The sequence below is a fragment of the Microcaecilia unicolor genome, chromosome 1 (assembly GCF_901765095.1).
Source record: "Microcaecilia unicolor chromosome 1, aMicUni1.1, whole genome shotgun sequence".
NCBI classification, from domain to species: Eukaryota; Metazoa; Chordata; class Amphibia; order Gymnophiona; family Siphonopidae; genus Microcaecilia; species Microcaecilia unicolor.
The window spans coordinates 390,928,077-390,945,309 of NC_044031.1; the positions used below are offsets into that span (position 1 = coordinate 390,928,077).

Consider the following 17,233-nt stretch of genomic DNA (forward strand, 5'->3'; position numbering starts at 1 on the left):
ATCCAAAGTCAGACTTAAACATCATATCAAAAATGCCCTCTTTGTAGCCTTGCTTTTTCTCAGCGACTGCAGCGAGTAAATCGGAACTTCCAAGTCCCTACATTATAGTTAAGTAAACCCAGGACTGGATCAACCTGCCAGGCAAGTCTAGAGGCAGTTGACAACACTTTATGAACCTGAAAATAGTTTTACTGATGAATTTGGGGAATTATTTCTTAATAAAACTAAACAACTATTATTGCTAGAGATGGTCTTCAGACTATATTTTAGTTTTACAATAGTTTTATCTTTTTGGACGTTACTCATAATAGCTCAAGTTATGAGATGTCATCCTTCACAGGAGATGGAGACAGAATTCAGAATGCTAATTTGAGGCATAGGAGGGCTCATTACTTTGTATAGCTGCACTTTGTTCTATCTCCCAGGAGAATGGTGTGCTGCCCACAGAAGATAACCTGTTTTTGTTTGTTTGTTTTTCCTGTTGTGGCAGTGCTTGTTTGAGTTTGTGCTCCTTGCAACTACTGAATTTGGAAATAGCGTTTTATAGCAGTGACTCAATCTTTTGGACTGTTATGTAACAGAACTTGCGTGTTCAAGGTTAGTCAGGAGGTTGTGTTGGCATTTTGGAAAAGGGAGACCTGACTGCACTTATGTTTTTGGCTTAAAGGTTTATTGATAGCACACATTGCCACACTGCATGTATAAAACCAGGCTGCTGGTGCTAACCTTTACAAAAGGATAGAGAGCAGCTTTCAAACTAGAACCTGGGGGAAAGCTGACGGTTACCTCACTCCGAGCCATGCACTTCTAAGTATCTCTGAAGGATACTATCAAAACAGGGACGGTATAGCATCCTGATAAGTTGCAACAAAGGTGAAGGAGTCTGTAAGAGGAGACCAGAGTAAAGATTGCAAATTATCCCTGTCAACTAAGCAGCTTATTCTAGAAGTCTAAAAAATAAGAGTTGGTGTATAGAGCGCTAAATGAAAAGGTAGATATAGTAGGCATCTCGTAGCCTTGATGGATCCAATGGGACACTGTTTTACCAGGTACAAATTATATTTTAATGATAGAGTGGATTAAATTGGGGGGGGGAGGGTGTTGCTATATGTAACAATGGAATTAAGTCTAACAACAAAAATTCATCAGGAAACAGCAGTGTGGAATACTTATGGATAGAAATTACATATAGAAAAGGAAAGAGAATACTGGTAGGGCCATCCTTCTGTCTACCTGACCAGAATGAAATGACAGACGATGAAATGTTAACAGAAATTAGGGAAGTTAGCAAATTGGGCAACACCATAGTAATGGGTGACTTGATTTGCCCTACTATTTAAATGGAGAATGAGCAAAGTCTCACACTGGAAATCAAAATAAATTAGCTGCTCAGAAGATTCTGGTAGTCATTTGCAAAAGCAAATGTATATCAAAACTACTATTAAACTTGATTATTTTACCATAAGCTAAACAGTGTAGAAAAAAGGACCTCAAAGCTTATGCAGCAACCAGCTTGATAAGTCTGTCATATATGTTATAAAAAATTATTTTCATTGGTCAGAAAAAAAACTACACTGAGCAAAATCATTTGAATTTCTAAAATGAAAATCGTGTGTATGTGTGTGTATATATATATATAATATGTGTGTGTGTGTATATATATATGTATATAACTGTTAAGCCAGCAATTTGTGTGCTTTATCAGCTGATTCTTCATAAAGTCCAGCTTTAATCTTCAATTTATTGTATAGCAATCAGAAAAAATATATTCGCTTATCTTTTCTTGTTCTCTCAATCCAAATGAAAAATAATGCACACTTCATACAGATATCCACAATTTATTGTTGAGCAGTGATTCCCAAACCTGGTCCTAGAGGCATCCCAGCCAGTCAGGTTTTCAGGATAGCCACACTGGTGGAGGGTGATGGGTTAGCCACACTGGTGGGGGGTGATGGGTATATGAACTGAGGGGAGTTGTTGGCAGAGGGAAAAATTAACTTACTGTGCCTATCGTTGGTGGATGGTCCTGAGGGAACAGGTGGGATGGGACGGCGTAAAGATGATATATTGTATGCCTTTAAAAGTATTGGTTAATAAAGATTTAACACAGTATTGTTAAGTGGTAATAGAGTTACAGTGAATGAATATTCATGAGATATTTGAATGCACTTCTTCCACTGCATACAAATCTTTCATGAATATTCATTGTGGATATCCTGAAAACCTGACTGGCTGGGGTGCCTCCAGGACCAGGTTTGAGAACCACTGGAATAGAGGTAACAGGTAAACAATTTACTAGTTTGTCTACATATACAATTTACCTTGGTTCCATCTTATTTTTAGATAAATTAAATATTTCTGACTCCGTTATGAATAAAGTAACTGAAAAATCCAGGCAAAAAGAAGCAGATACGTAAGTAGAGTGGTTTTTTTTTTTAGCAATTTTGTAGAATTTTGTTTAAAGCAGCAGATCAGAAGTGGGCAGCCTGCAGCCCAGCCCATGGACCTAATGCAGCCTGCCATTGAATTTTATGTGGTCCATGAGACCATGGGAAATATACACAGAAAGGGGCGATTTTTTTTTTAATAACTGCATTTTGCAAATATTTTCAGAATAGCCACTCTAGCAGTTTGTTTCCATTGTTTTTAGTTAAATTTTTCTTATTACAGAAGGTCTGTGGAGCTCTGTGCATTTCCAGTTCTGACATTACCTAATGTTACAGCCTTTCAAGGATAGCACTGACAGTCATGTGGTGCTCTTGTATAATGGTTGCCCACCCCTGAGTTAGATTGTTCAAACTATGAATGTGCAAGTTTCTTTATACTTAATGTACTTTTTATTTTATTTTATTTTTTGCCCTTTTACCGCTTGTCCCTCCCCAATGCTGATAACTGTTTCCAGAGCCTGGGAGGACTGGTGAGAGAGTGTTAGGGTCGGGCAATTTATCTAAGAACTCATGAAGTAAAGATGGTAAGAGACTGCCATGATGAGCTAAACTAAAAGTATTATTATTTTTTATACCTTTTGATTTTTAGTTTCTTTGCTTTTTGGATCGGGGGGGGGGGGGGGGTGCTTTATTGCTAGGGCTGAGAGTTACCAGCCTTGCTATAATTTTGTAAACTTATTTAATTTAACATGTACATTATAGGCTGCTTAACCAATAAGCTCAAGGTGGCTTACAAAAAGCAAGATCATTAAAACTTAGACTCGAACAAAATCAGGAGAACTTCAAAATATCTATAAAATACTTCTTCAAGGTGTCTTCAGGTAGTTCAGAAGGCATATTGGGAAAATTCAGAAATCTCACAGAGAATAAATCTTAATTTTATTTCCTATGAAGTCCAATCTCTGATGTGAAGATGTCTATCCTGCGCAAATTTATTAATCACAGTACCTTGACGTTCCAAAGCTTGCTCAACTTTTTCAGTTCTCCAAGATAACAAACCAATTTTCTCCCCCTGCTGTACTTTATTCATTTCCAAGTTTTTTTTTTTTTAATATTCCAGCAAGTTCTTCTGATGTTTTAGCACTGAAGTCTCTAGCCACACTAAGGTTGACCAGATCAAGACTAACCACCAGGTTTAATCATCAGAGCAGAGACTTTCCTTTTCATTACTGAAGTACCAGAAGATTGGGCTAAAAAGTTCGACTCCAGAGTTGCTGAAAGCTCTGCCCGTGCTTGCAGTTATCTCCTTTCTCATACCACTTGTTCCGTTGCTGGAACCATCTAGAGAGGCTGCCAAAATCAGCGGGTTATTCATGACAGAATCCAATGTGAGCGACACTTCTTGGTTCTGCTCTTCAGAATTTTGAGCTACATCCTGTGGTGCCTCTTGGCTGGAGCGCCGGGGGGGGGGGGGGGGGAGGGAGATGGAGGGTGAACTTTGTGCATCAGGGCTCAAAGAGCATTCCAGTAGATGGTGAGCCAAGGCGTCTTGCCAGCGGTCCTTGAACTTGAGACGTGATTTGGAAAGAAGTGACAAAGGTAATTAATGGCATTAGGGAGGCTCGGAAGGATAGCTCCTAATTTTACTCCTTTGCTTTGGAGCCATTCCAAGAGGTAAAAGTTGAACAAAGTGGTAAAAGCAGCTTCGAATGGGTCCCGAACAACCAAACACGTCTTGCTAGGTGGTGACCATATTGGATATCCTCCTGTTTCTATAATGGTATCCTGAGGTAAATATGTTTGGATTGATTTTCTGATTGTTAGAATATTGCTTGGATACCTATTGCTATTCAAATTGTTTGATGTGATTGTAATATTTGCAAAAATGCCAAGCTTTAAGAACATGCTTAAGGCCAAGATAGTTCTATTGGTAAAGCATTCTAAGCCACAGAACATTTGCCTACGATGATCTGACTTCTCTTGTCTCAGATGACATCTTTTCACACTTAGTACTGAGAATTTCAAATCATGAATCGAGTGTAAACCTCACATTGAATCGAACAGAGATAAAACAGGCAAAATATTCAGGAGTAAAACCATTATTGAATTTCAATAATCTTTATTTGATAAAAATGCTTGAAAAATCAATTGTAAATATCAAGGCTCTAGAAAATACTTAATGCAGCAAATCATCTTTAAATAAAACCTTAATCAATATATTGAAATAGTCAACCTGGAATCCATAAAGATTCTTAAGATCTTTATCTGGGATTTTAACAATATCTGAGTTTACCAATCTGAGAGAATTGTACTGCAGTTTGACAGATTGTCCACTCAATTATAGGACATTAGTTTTGGTAGGATTTATTTTCAAGCCATGTAGTAACATCTATTCGTTTATCTTATTAAAAACTTTTCTTATGAATGTGTATGTATGCAGAAGAGTTATCAGTTGGAACAAATTCAGTATATTATCAGCATATGAATAATATAAAAGATAAAAGCAATACAAAACATAACTAGTCCAATAAAGGTTGAAGAGGGTGGGAGGAAGTGACAAACCTTGCAGCACTCCCTGGCACATAATCCATTCTGTAGATAATTCTTTTTTTTTTTTTTTTTTTCAAAATTATTTGAAGGCCCTAGTCTTCAGAAATCCAGTAAACCAGTTTTAATACTCTAGCTATTCCTATCTGACTCAGCACAATAATTTATCATGTTCTACTAAATCAAGTGCTGCCGTGAGATCTAACTGCATGTCCAAATCCTTAACTGTTAGTACTGCAACCTTTCCCTGCTAAACATTGCACAAAGTCTATATTACATTGGATCAAGTATATCATGTTGTTCAAGATGATGTAGTTGTCTGGCTACAATTGCTTCTATTGTTCTATTTATGACTGGCAGATTTGCTACTGGTTGATAATTTGCACAAACTGTTGTGTTCAGTGTATTTCCCTTTTAATAAAGGAGTTTAAACAATCCTTACCATTTTGAAATGGAAAGCTAACGATAAATTAATCAACCATATGATCTAGTGAAGCAAAATATCGCATCTCTTTCATAAGACTCACTGGACATGGGTCTATTAGACAAGCTTCGTTCGCAGATTTCACCATCATTGCTTAAACTGTTGTACTGGATAATGCTTCGATAAACATTCTTACTATATAGTGTTCTGATCCTAGATGTCAAAGATTTTTATTGATGAATTATCAAAAATACAAAAAGTAAACAACCAGTGAATACACTGAAACACACATTCTAGTAAACTACCATGGTTAAGCCAATGGTAAACTAGAACTCATCAGTTTTCTTCCCCTAAATAGGCAAACCTTCCTCCCCAACGCCCCCCCCCCCTCAAAAAAAAAGAACAGTGAGTTCCAGCGTGCGAAGCAGGGGGAACATTCAAAAGCAGGCAGAGAAACAGACTGCCAACACTAAGGGAATATTTATTTCAAAGACTATTCAAAATCAAACTTCTTGCTCTGTGTGGAAGAGATTGAATATATGCACCCCATACTGCCAAAAACGACTTTTTTTGTTTTGGAGAGCCATGAGCTACCCTGTGTTCCAACAGCAACAATGCATATAAACGATTCCTCCATGCCCAAAAAGACGGTACTGCTTCACTTATCCATACCCCCAATATGATTCGTGTACCCAAAACTGCAGCTTTCCTTATGAAAAGAACGGCATCGCGGTTACTGACACACAAATTTTCATATTTATCTAAAAGCAAACCCGCAGGTGTAAGCGCCAAAGAGCAGCCCAAAAGCCCTCCCACATACTGTAAAATAGCCTCCCAAAATAATTGCACCTTTGAGCATTCCCAAAAAGCATGGAAAAAAGAATTAGGGCTGCGCCTACACTTCGGGGAAACCGGTGTTCCAACCTCACCAGTCTTAAACATCTGCTCCTGTGTAATACTCAGTATTAACATTCTCTCAATTCAGCACTTATAGAAATGTCAGGAATACGTTTAATTAGTGTCATGAAATCCGACAGAGAGATACCTAGATCCTGATTCCATTTCTCCAAAAGATCCATCCGAGGTCTAGCAACTAACAGCCACTGTAGCTCCTTATAAAGACAAGAAATGGACAGGCCACCTTCCCTGAACTTCCCAAAAAATTCCTCTAAATGGTGGCTTAAACGAAAAGCCAATCCCCCTCTGTCTAAAGGCTTGTGGTAATGGTGTAGTTGGTGGTATGCCATCAGATCTCTTGGCTCCACCACTCCTTTAGCCTGCAACTGTGCCCAACAGTAACCGACCGTCATCTCCCAACACATGTTGTAAAAGAGTCATCCCTTGCACAGCCCATTGTCCAAAACTGGCATTATCCTGCCCTGGTGAAAATTGTAAATTACCTCGAATAGGGATCTGATCTGAAATTTCCGGATTTCAATCCAACAAAAGAACCAATTATCGCCAAACCTCCTGCAATGGCCTAAGAATTACACTTTGATGCAACCCCTTCGGCAGCGTCTTCAAAGAACCTTGCATTAAAGAATTGACATGCCATGGTGAATAAAATGCAGTTTCATAATCTATTGGTGTGAAGTCCTGCTCACCTAAAAACCATTCTCCAAGATGGCGCAGCAAGCAAGCTCTATTGTACACACGTAAATTAGGCAGCCCCGTACCCCCGTATTTACAGGAACCTATTAAATATTTAAAGGCCATTTTTGGTTTCTTACCTGCCCAACAAAATTTAGAAAGAAGCTTTTGCAATAAGTGCAAATCTCGCTTCAACAACCGGAGAGGCAATAACTGGAAAGTATAGAGCCATCTGGGAAACAAAACCATATTAAATAACTGTATTCTACCATGCACCGACAACAGAACCACTGTGACAAACACTCTCTAGTCGAGTCCAATAAACCAGTTATATTACAATTGTACAGTAATGTGGTTTTATAACATAATCTAATCCCCAGGTAGACAAATGAAATGGATTCCCAGCGCATAGGATTCGCACTGATTCAGTAGTAGGGAGAGCTAAAGACTTTTCAAGATTTAGCTTAAAGCCAGAAAAATAACCATATTCCACAAAACTATCCATAAGTTCTTCTAAAGATCTCTGAGGCTCAGTAATGTGTACTAATATATCATCCGCAAAAGCAGATACTTTGAATTCTTGTATCCGAACCTTAATCCCATAATCTCAGGATTACCCAAGATTTCTCTAATCAAAGGGTCCAAAGAAAATACAAATAGTAATGGAGATAAGGGGCAACCCTGCCTCGTGCCCCTACTAATCCCAAAGGATGACGAGAGAACCCCATTTATCCAGATCACTGCCTGAGGTGAGGCATACAAAGTCTTGACTGCCTTAAAAAAAATCTTCCATCGGACAAAGCCAACTTGTGGCTCGGCCATCACAGATGGCAATACCCAAGCCAATCTATTCTCCAAAATCTTAGCAAACAACTTAGCTTCTACATTCAACAGTGAAATAGGCCTATACGAGGAAGGCTGTGTAGGATCCTTCCCCACCTTCAGCAACAATATAATTTGGGCTAATAGTAGGGAACTGGGCATACACCCATCCGTAACAAACTGCATGAACAGAGATTGCAACATGGGGACAATGGACAGCGAACGAAGTTTGTAAAATTCAACTCTAAAACTGTCTGGGCCTGGTGTCTTACATAAGGTACTTTGCTGAATAGCCAAAGACACCTCCTCTTCAGTTAAGGGCGCATCAAGTTTAGCCTTATCTTCTTCCAAAAATCGCGGTGGATCCAAGCTATTTAGAAATGTTTCTCCTTCCAAATCCTCCCCCGCCGGGCGAGTGTACAAACGTTTATAATACCTCAAGAAAACCTCTGCAATCTCTGAATCTTTTCTCACCAAAACCCCATCTCCACGATCTATCTGAGATATACTAGGAGCACTCTACCAAAACCCTCATGCACACCCTTGTCACCTCTCGTTTAGACTACTTGCAATCTGCTTCTTGCTGGCCTCCCACTTAGTCACCTCTCCCCTCTCCAATTGGTTCAAAACTCTGCTGCCCGTCTCGTCTTCCACCAGGGTCGCTTTACTCATACTACCCCTCTCCTCAAGTCGCTTCACTGGCTCCCTATCCGTTTTCGCATCCTGTTCAAACTTCTTCTACTAACCTATAAATGTACTCACTCTGCTGCTCCCCAGTATCTCTCCACACTCGTCCTTCCCTACACCCCTTCCTGTGCACTCCGCTCCATGGATAAATCCTTCTTATCTGTTCCCTTCTCCACTACTGCCAACTCCAGACTTCGCGCCTTCTGTCTCACTGCACCCTACGCCTGGAATAAACTTCCTGAGCCCCTACGTCTTGCCCCATCCTTGGCCATCTTTAAATCTAGACTGAAAGCCCACCTCTTAACATTGCTTTTGACTCATAACCACTTGTAACCACTCGCCTCCACCTACCCTCCTTTACTCCTTCCTGTACACATTAGGAACTTTAAAGATAACAACTCGAGGGCGCGCCTCTATAGGCCTCCGTGGGCCTAATCGATGTGCTCTTTCAATATGCAATGCTCCCACTTCAGATTGTAGCTGCAGACTTGAACCAACCAGGATTCCAAAAAACCCCGAAGCTCCGACTCGGCAATCTTTTCAGGTAGACCTACCAAACGCAGGTTCCCCTTTTGCGACCTGTTTTCAAAGTCGTCCTGTTTGTCTTCCAAGGTACGCACCCTATTAATGCAGTTCTTCATTACCTGTAGAAAGTTGCTGCACCCTGTCCTCTAAGTCCGATATGCGTTGGCAATACACAGTAAATTCTCCCTTTAAGGATTCTAGCCGACCATCAACAGTGTCGAGCTTATTGGTGATACACTGCAAACGTTTATCCAACGAAGCATCAATAGCCTGTTTAACTTCCTTCACAATCTTTGCTACCCAGGCGGAGCTGATCGAACAGTGCCCCGGGTCTCCATCCTCCGTCATCTTGCTCTCACTCTGGCACGGCTTCTCTTTGTCTCGTTGCGGCACTCGCAGTGCCATCCTCGCCAACCGAAAAAAATTATTTGCAAAACACAGATACAGATAGCAATCCTTCGCTGGCCAGGTACCAATCACCGATATACCCTCTAGAAATAACTTCTTTGAGGTTTGGGCCCAGGAGCACTGTCCACCAGCGCCCACTTACTAGCACGGCATCACGTGATCTCTAGTGTTCTGGTCATTTCAGGTCTAAAGCTGGGTCCCTCTTGTCCCTGAGCTTTTAAATGCACTTCGTCCATTATGCTGTGTGTAAGACACCAGTATCCTTGGGGGATTTGCAGTTCTGCTGGTGCTCATTTCTGCCTATATTTATCTGGGGAAACTGAGGAAAGCAGGGATGGTAAACCCTGCTGACATATGAAACTTCTTTTTTTTTCCCTCTAGGTTTATATAATCTGGCTGAGACCATCTAAGCTCTAACAATTCAAGCATATCCTCTTGTATTAGAGATGCTTCTTTTGTTTTTTTGCACTATCTAGTTTTGAAACAGACATGGGGGAAGCCACTGCTTGCCCTAGGATTGGTAGTATGGAATGCTACTACAATTGGGTTTCTTCCAGGTACTTGTGACCTGGATTGGCCACTTTTGGAAACAGAATACTGGGCTACATGGGTCTGACCCAGTATGGCTATTCTTATGTTCTTATCTAATTTTTTTTTTTGGTGGGGGAGGCAACTAAAACAGACCTTGTTTTATGAGGATTAACTTGTTACTCCAGGCTTGCATTTATATGACTTTCAGCATGGAGAGAATGATTGCTGTGTAACACTTGATGCTACATGGAATGTTAATATATATGCTCCCTTTTTCCTATCAGGTATCGTATTAAAGATAAATCTGACAGGGCAACAGTGGAACAGGTGCGTTACTAGAATATTCCTAAACATACATAATATGGAGGGGTAAAGTGTCATAGATCTGATATGCAGCCTTTCTGTGGTACAGCTAAAGCAGTTTACCTATATTATATGCAGGTATTTTCTCTGCCCTAATGGGCTTGCAGTCTAAGGGTAGTGCTTCCATAGCATTTCTATGACTTCTTATGTGAGTGTTTTGTTACATTTTATTGTATTTCACATAGACCCAAGGCGAGTTACAATCAAAACATTGTAAAAGAGATAAATTCATAGAAATCCCCCTCCCAAATATTTATCCAAATTACTTCATAACCAGAAAAACTAAAATTACAACCTGTTAAACAATAGAAAACATTCCAATTCAGCAAACATATGTATGCTCCCCACCCTCGGGAAGTGTCTTCTCAAATTGCCATATTTTAATCTTCTGTCAGAAGCTGTTCAAATCTGATAAATGATGGATTTGCCTACACCTGACTCCTTTAGAATGTGTCAGACAGCCTTACAATCTTCAGTATTAAAGGCAGTGCTAAAGATATTCTGTGTTCAACTACATACTTTCTCGAAATGAACCCATACAAGCAAGACACTTCATTTGTTTCACCAACATAGAATTTATTGCTCAATAAGCATAGAATTTGTTGCTCAATAAACAGAGATGCCATTAAGATTGAGCCCTCAATACTTGTCCCTGCTGTAACTATATATCCAATTACAGCAAATCAGTTTGAAAATTTAAACATCTATATAAATCTCACCTCAAAGCTCACTCTGTGGCAGGGAAACACTGAAGCCCTGCACTTAGGCTGTCACCACTCACTGTCACTCATGCACCACTCACTCTCACTGAGACCCGCCCACAGCCACGCCCCTTCCGCACATAATTCGCTACCTCTACGTTCTAATGAAGCGCTGCAACTTCCGGTTTTTGAGGTGGCAGAGATTGGAATGTTCCCTGAGGTGGCAGAGATTGGAATTTCTCCCCATGCCTGTTTTCCCCGCCCTCGTGTCAAACGTGATGATGTCGAGGGCGGAGCAATGACACAACCAATCGCATCGCTCCGCCTTCGACGTCATCACGTTTGATGCGAGGGCGGGGCACACATCGATCTGCAACACTACGTGAGGCACCCAGGCAGCGAGGGAGGGAGCCACTGAGCCAGCCAGCCCCGACCAACGGAGGGAGTGAGGCAGGCACGCAGGCAGGCAGGCAGAAGGTCGGAGGCAGCGAGGGTGCCAGCCAGCCATTCTCTACGTGGCACTGCGGGGGGGAAGCACGCGACCCTGAAGCATGGAGGGTAAGTCCATGAAAAAGGGGAGGGGGATGGGAAAGAAAAGGCCTTGCTAGCGCCCGTTTCATTGGCCTCAGAAATGGGCCTTTCTTACTAGTTTGAATTAAGAAAATCCTTAGAGTTCATTATTTTACTTCCTTTTTTTTTTTTGTATGATTACACTTCAGAAATTTGTGACTTTTTTCCTCAGATTAAACATCATTATGGAAGGTTTATATTGTCATAGGTTGCTGACAATATATTTGGAGAAAGTTACATAAATCACAGCCCCAGAGAGCTTACAAAAACTTTTTTTCATTATCAGATATATGATTTCATATTGGTAGATTGATGCTATAAGGTGTCTATTAGATTGTAAGCTCTTTGAGCAGGGACTGTCTCTCTTTGTGAAATTGTACAGCGCTGCGTAACCCTGGTAGCACTTTAGAAATGTTAAGTAGTAGTAGATAGGATTTGATTGGACGTGAATCGTTGAGAGAACTTGTCAGAATTTGACTTGTGTCCTGTGAGTCTGGTAGATGGTAGTGAGTACAAATGTTGTATTACGTTTTCATTGACAGGATAGGGAATTTGAACCCTGATGCTATGGCATGCTCAGTATCTGGCATTGCTACATTGTGTGTGCTGGTGAAACATTTCAGTCCTACCTCTGGAAGGCCAGTGATTTGGTGACGTGTGTAGACTTTCCAGTTTAGATATAGATATAATTTGATGCTTCAGTAGTTCAGGCTGAGAGGAACTCCTGATTTAGAAGTGGCAACTACCATTTATTGTGCTTTTTGACTCTGATCAATAAAATTGTGAGTACAAGTGGCAGACACTGCATGTCATCTAACTCTGTGTTGTATTTACCTTAAGGTGTTAGACCCAAGAACACGAATGATCTTGTTCAAGATGTTAACCCGAGGTGTCATATCGGAGATCAATGGATGTATCAGTACAGGAAAAGAAGTAAGCCGTCTTTTTTTAAAGAGATTGGGCAGGTTCCATGTCAAGTTAATTGATGTAGTTTCCCTGCTGATGGGTGATATTTAATGTCCTATTGAGTAATGATTCTGCTAATAGGAAACTGAAGGCCTTGAGAACTGTGGGATTGGTTTTAGCATTTGCAGGGATGTATCATGCAATTCTGCAAGAATACTGATAATGCAGGATTAGCACAGATAGGTTTAGGGGATGATTGGTGGCGGGAGGGGGGCTGGATGCCACCTGGGAATGTTTAGATAGGGTCTGCTGTGCCAAGACTGGCACTGATGGATGTCTTGAATATTATCATCTGCATTAACCACTGTAGTCCATGCTGAGCTGGTAACCAGGGGTTAGATTTGTTATGTGTAGAGGGGCCCAGTCTTACTTCTGAACCAGTCTTCAATAACCCAAGGTCCTCCTCTATTTGAGTAATATTAGTAGATATTCATACATGCATTATATGCTTTCTGTAGGTGTAAATATTTGTACTAGTGATGGATCAAAAATGACACTCATGAAGTACGATGGTAAACCTGGTCTTTAGTGCAAGAACTTTCCTGTAGGCCGTGATTATTGGATTTCAGTCTTACAATTTGACAATGAGATCATTTTAAAATAGGGAAGGAGAGAAGGAATCATTGTGGTCATTTATTCGTAGAATGTTCCTAGTTTTATATTTATCCATGTGATGTCAGAAGATGAGAGAATTGTAACTTGAGCACAAAAAGGTGTTACAGTAGCCATGATCCTACTGAAAGCCTGAATGCATATTTTGATAGAGATAGATACGTGCATTGCTGCAGAGATGATCAAAAGCACATATACAGATACTAGGAAAATTAGAAACCTGAGATAACACAGGTTCAAGGTTGTGGGCAGAGCAGGCCTACATGATATCGGTGTCGTGAAGAGGACAGAGGCTATAGAATTTCCATCAATCCTAACAGAGGACTTCTGCCTTGGAGTCAGTCAGTTACATGATGCTAAGATAAAACCACAGATTCTCCTTTCTAAGGTAGTTGTAAATGTGAATTGTGGAATGGCTGATTGCTTCATGAGATGACTGAATGTCATCTGCACAAGTTGAGTTCTAGTAACTGATTTGGTCCCAGAGGCAATTGGAGTCTGTGCAAGTTATAACTTTCATTAGATCAACAAAAGATCATCTACATCAGCTTTCAAGTTCATATAGCTTCCCTCTTCAAATGTGATCATTTCATTTGTGTTCATAGCTAAAGAAGGGAGTTGTATGAAAGTGCCACAATATGCAAAATAAATGGAGAACAAAATCTAGAATAAAATAAGAGCTCATTGACAAATGTATTGAGTGGTTCCAGGAGAAAAGGTGGATAAAAATTAGTATGGCGGGGACTTTGAGAGGAGTGTTTATGTAGCAGAGAATTTGCCATAAGGCACCAAAGCAGCTGTAAGCAGACAGGTGATGGCAGAACAGAGAGAGGAAGGAGCCACAGACCCCAAATACAGTGTTGAATGTAATCCAGTAGCTGGGTTCATTGTATAACTATTAAAGGCAACACTGAGACTGAACTAGAAGAGAGCAAGAATCATGAGCAGCAGAGACGGTATGCATTCCTCACAGAAGAGATATATCTTGCGTCATAGGTGATTTTCATTTCTCTCAAGCTGATAGGAAGGCTGCTTTCTCTGGTACTTTAGTGAGGCAGGGAAGACTAGAGATGGGATAGTACTTAGCTTTGGAAGATGACAAGTAATTGAGCAAAGAAATGACAATTGTAGTGTTCAAGGGGTCAAAGAAAATTGAAAAGGATAAGAGCAGAAAAGCAGAAGGAAACAGGAATTCAAGGAAATGGACTGGAAAACTTCAAGGAGAAGTAGTTTTAGTGGTTTTGTAGAAGGAGGAAAGGTGATAGTAGCTGTTACCTTGAATTGTCATTGCTTTGTCCCTTGAAGAAAGCTGAAGATCTTAAAGTAGAGCAATAGAGATTTTGATAGTCTCCTTGTGCAGCCACTATCCCCTTCTTAGATCACGTCGGGGTAACTTCACACTGCCAACACAGTGTAGGATGGGGAGTCCAAATGAGAGCTAGGTTATTTTCCTTTGTGGTGCCATTGCTATGGAATAGTTTTGTTATATGGTGTTCTGAAACTTAAGACTTTTTTTTTTCTCATAAGATGAAACATTATAGTAGAAAGTCTATACTTTCATTTATAGGTTGCTAGAAATCAACAAGACAAAGAAAATGCCAACTCCAGCATGAAAGATATAAAACCAGGAGGCAGATTATATACAAAGATAGTCTTTAAAATGTTTCCAGGTCAATATACATCTGTGCCTGACATGGCCATGTTTCGCCAACAATACTGGTTGCGTCAGGGGCAGTATGAACTAAAAACATAAATACAAACATAAATATATAAGTAACAAAAAAAACTCAGCTCAAAAAAGAATAAATAAATATGAACACTGATTTCTAAAAAATAATATCAAACATGGAGGAATTGTTAGTTTGCACTCCAAAGCCGATATCAAATCTGATCATATTATGATCACTGGTATCAAGCAGCCCCAGCACCATTACTTCCTGCACCAGATCATGTGCTCCACTAAGGACTTAGGTCTAGAATTTTTCCTTCTCTTGTTGGATCCTGTACCAGCTGCTCCATAAAGCAGTCCTTGATTTTTGTCAAGGAGTTTCACCTCCCTAGCATGCCCTGATGTTGTATTTACCCAGTCAATATCAGGGTAATTGAAATCACCCATTATTATTGTGTTGTTCAGTTTGTTAGCCTCCCTAATTTCTGATAACATTTCTACCTCTGTATATTCATTCCAGCCAGGTGGACGGTAGTACACTCCTATCACTATCCTTTCCCCCTTTACACATGGAATTTCAATCTATAAGGATTCCAAGGTGTGCTTTGTTTCCTGCAGAATGTTCAATCTATTTGATTCAAGGCCTTCCTTAACATACAAAGCTATCCCTCCACCAATTCGATCCCCCCTATCGCTACGGTATAATTTGGCCCCTGGTATGATGATGTCCCTCTGTTATCACCCTTCCACCAGGTCTCAGAGATGCCTGTTATATCTAATTTTTCATTTAGTACAATATCTTTTCCATCTTATTTCTGGCATTCACATATAGACATTTCAAACTATGTTGTGCCTATTTATATCTTGCTCATTAGTTGACAGTGTTAATTTGCAATCTTTTGTCTGACTTTTATTTAAGGACACCTGATCTACTATTGTCTCTTTTGCAACCTTGCTATCGGGATACCTATCCCTGTCTTCCCTATTTTGATGATATCTTTCAAAGATACCTTGTTCCGAACCATACATTTTTGAATGATGGTCTGCCTTCCCCCAGGTTCTAGTTTAAAATCTAAAACCCTCTTCCCTGCACCATCGACTCTTCCACACATTGAGACTCCGGAGCTCTGCCTATCTCTTGGGCCCTGCGCGTGGAATGGGGAGCACTTTGGAAAATGTTACCCTGGGGGTTCTGGATTTGCGCTTTCTACCTAAGAGCCTAAATTTGGCTTTCAGAATCTCTCTCCCAGATTTTCCTGTGTGATTGGTACCCAAATGTACCAAGACAGCCGGCTCCTCCTCCCCAGCACTATCTAAAATTCTATCTAGGTGACGCGTGATGTCCACCACTTTCCACCAGGCAGACAAGTGACCAGGCGATTCTCACATCCACCAGTCACCCAACTATCTACATGCTTAATAATCAAACCACCAACTACAACAACTGTCCTAACCCTTTCCTTCCATATCATCAAGCTGATCAATCCATAGACTGGTGGGTTGTGTCCATCTACCAGCAGGTGGAGATAGAGAGCAAACTTTTGCCTCCCTATATGTGGTCATGTGCTGCCGGAAACTCCCCAGTATGTTCTCTATCTCAGCAGGTGGTGGTCACACACAGCAGCAGCTCTGGCTAGGCCTCCAAGCCTAATCCTTAGGTTTTGTTGAGGCCTGGGGTTGAGGGCTCTTTTGAGCAAGTGCAAACCTGGTGGTGCCAGGTCCCTCCTTTTCTCCCCCCTCCCGCTGGCTCCGTTAAAAAAAAAAAAAAAAAAATTCTAAACGTCCTTAAAGGCGTTTATTTCGACGTTTATTTAAACGTTCATTGCAGCTACTCACTGGGACACCAGTTCGTTACAGCTCGGAGCGGACAGCAGGTAATTTTTACCTTTTTATAGCGGGCAGGGGGTTCCCCGATTCTTCTCCTCGTGGCATATGGCGTCGGAGGGCGAGGGCGCAAAGGGTCGCTCCCCGGATCGCTTGAGCGCTTCTAGAGGGGATGCGGGGGTCTTACAGCCTGATTCGCCCTTGTTGGGTGACAGTTTCGTGACCGATGAATGTCCCGGTCCTTCCTCCGGCGTGGCGGTTTTTCCCGCCATAAACGCCCATCCCCCGCTCCTCGCCTCCGCCATCTTGGCCGGCCACGCGGCTCGGACGGCTTCTTCGTGGGCTGCCCTTGAGGTTGGAGACATTAATGCCATGAACGCCCTTAATTTGGGCGACGGCACAAAAGCGGCTAAAGTTAAGCGCCGTTCTTCCCGCGCGGCTCCTTCGCGGAGTGTCGCGCCGGACGCCATTTTGGATGCGCAGCATGTCTCTCCCCCGCTCTTGCGAGCGCCGGTTGAGGGTGCGTCTAGGGCTGTTGCCCAGGCTGCGGAAGTGCACACTCTGGGGGGTTTCTCCCCCGAGTTTGTTTTGCTGCTGCATCAGGCTT

General features: G+C 41.2%; 1 protein-coding gene across 1 annotated transcript in view; it reads left to right on the forward strand.

Moving 5' to 3' along the window:
• The window catches only part of LOC115475198 (serine/threonine-protein kinase RIO1-like), a 160,172-nt gene that overhangs the window by 27,108 nt on the left and 115,831 nt on the right, over positions 1 to 17,233 (forward strand). The window contains exons 4-6 of the mRNA XM_030210943.1: positions 2,344 to 2,413; positions 10,206 to 10,248; positions 12,396 to 12,488. Of these exons, the coding sequence (XP_030066803.1) occupies positions 2,344 to 2,413; positions 10,206 to 10,248; positions 12,396 to 12,488 (206 nt within the window). The remainder of the gene's footprint in view (positions 1 to 2,343; positions 2,414 to 10,205; positions 10,249 to 12,395; positions 12,489 to 17,233) is intronic.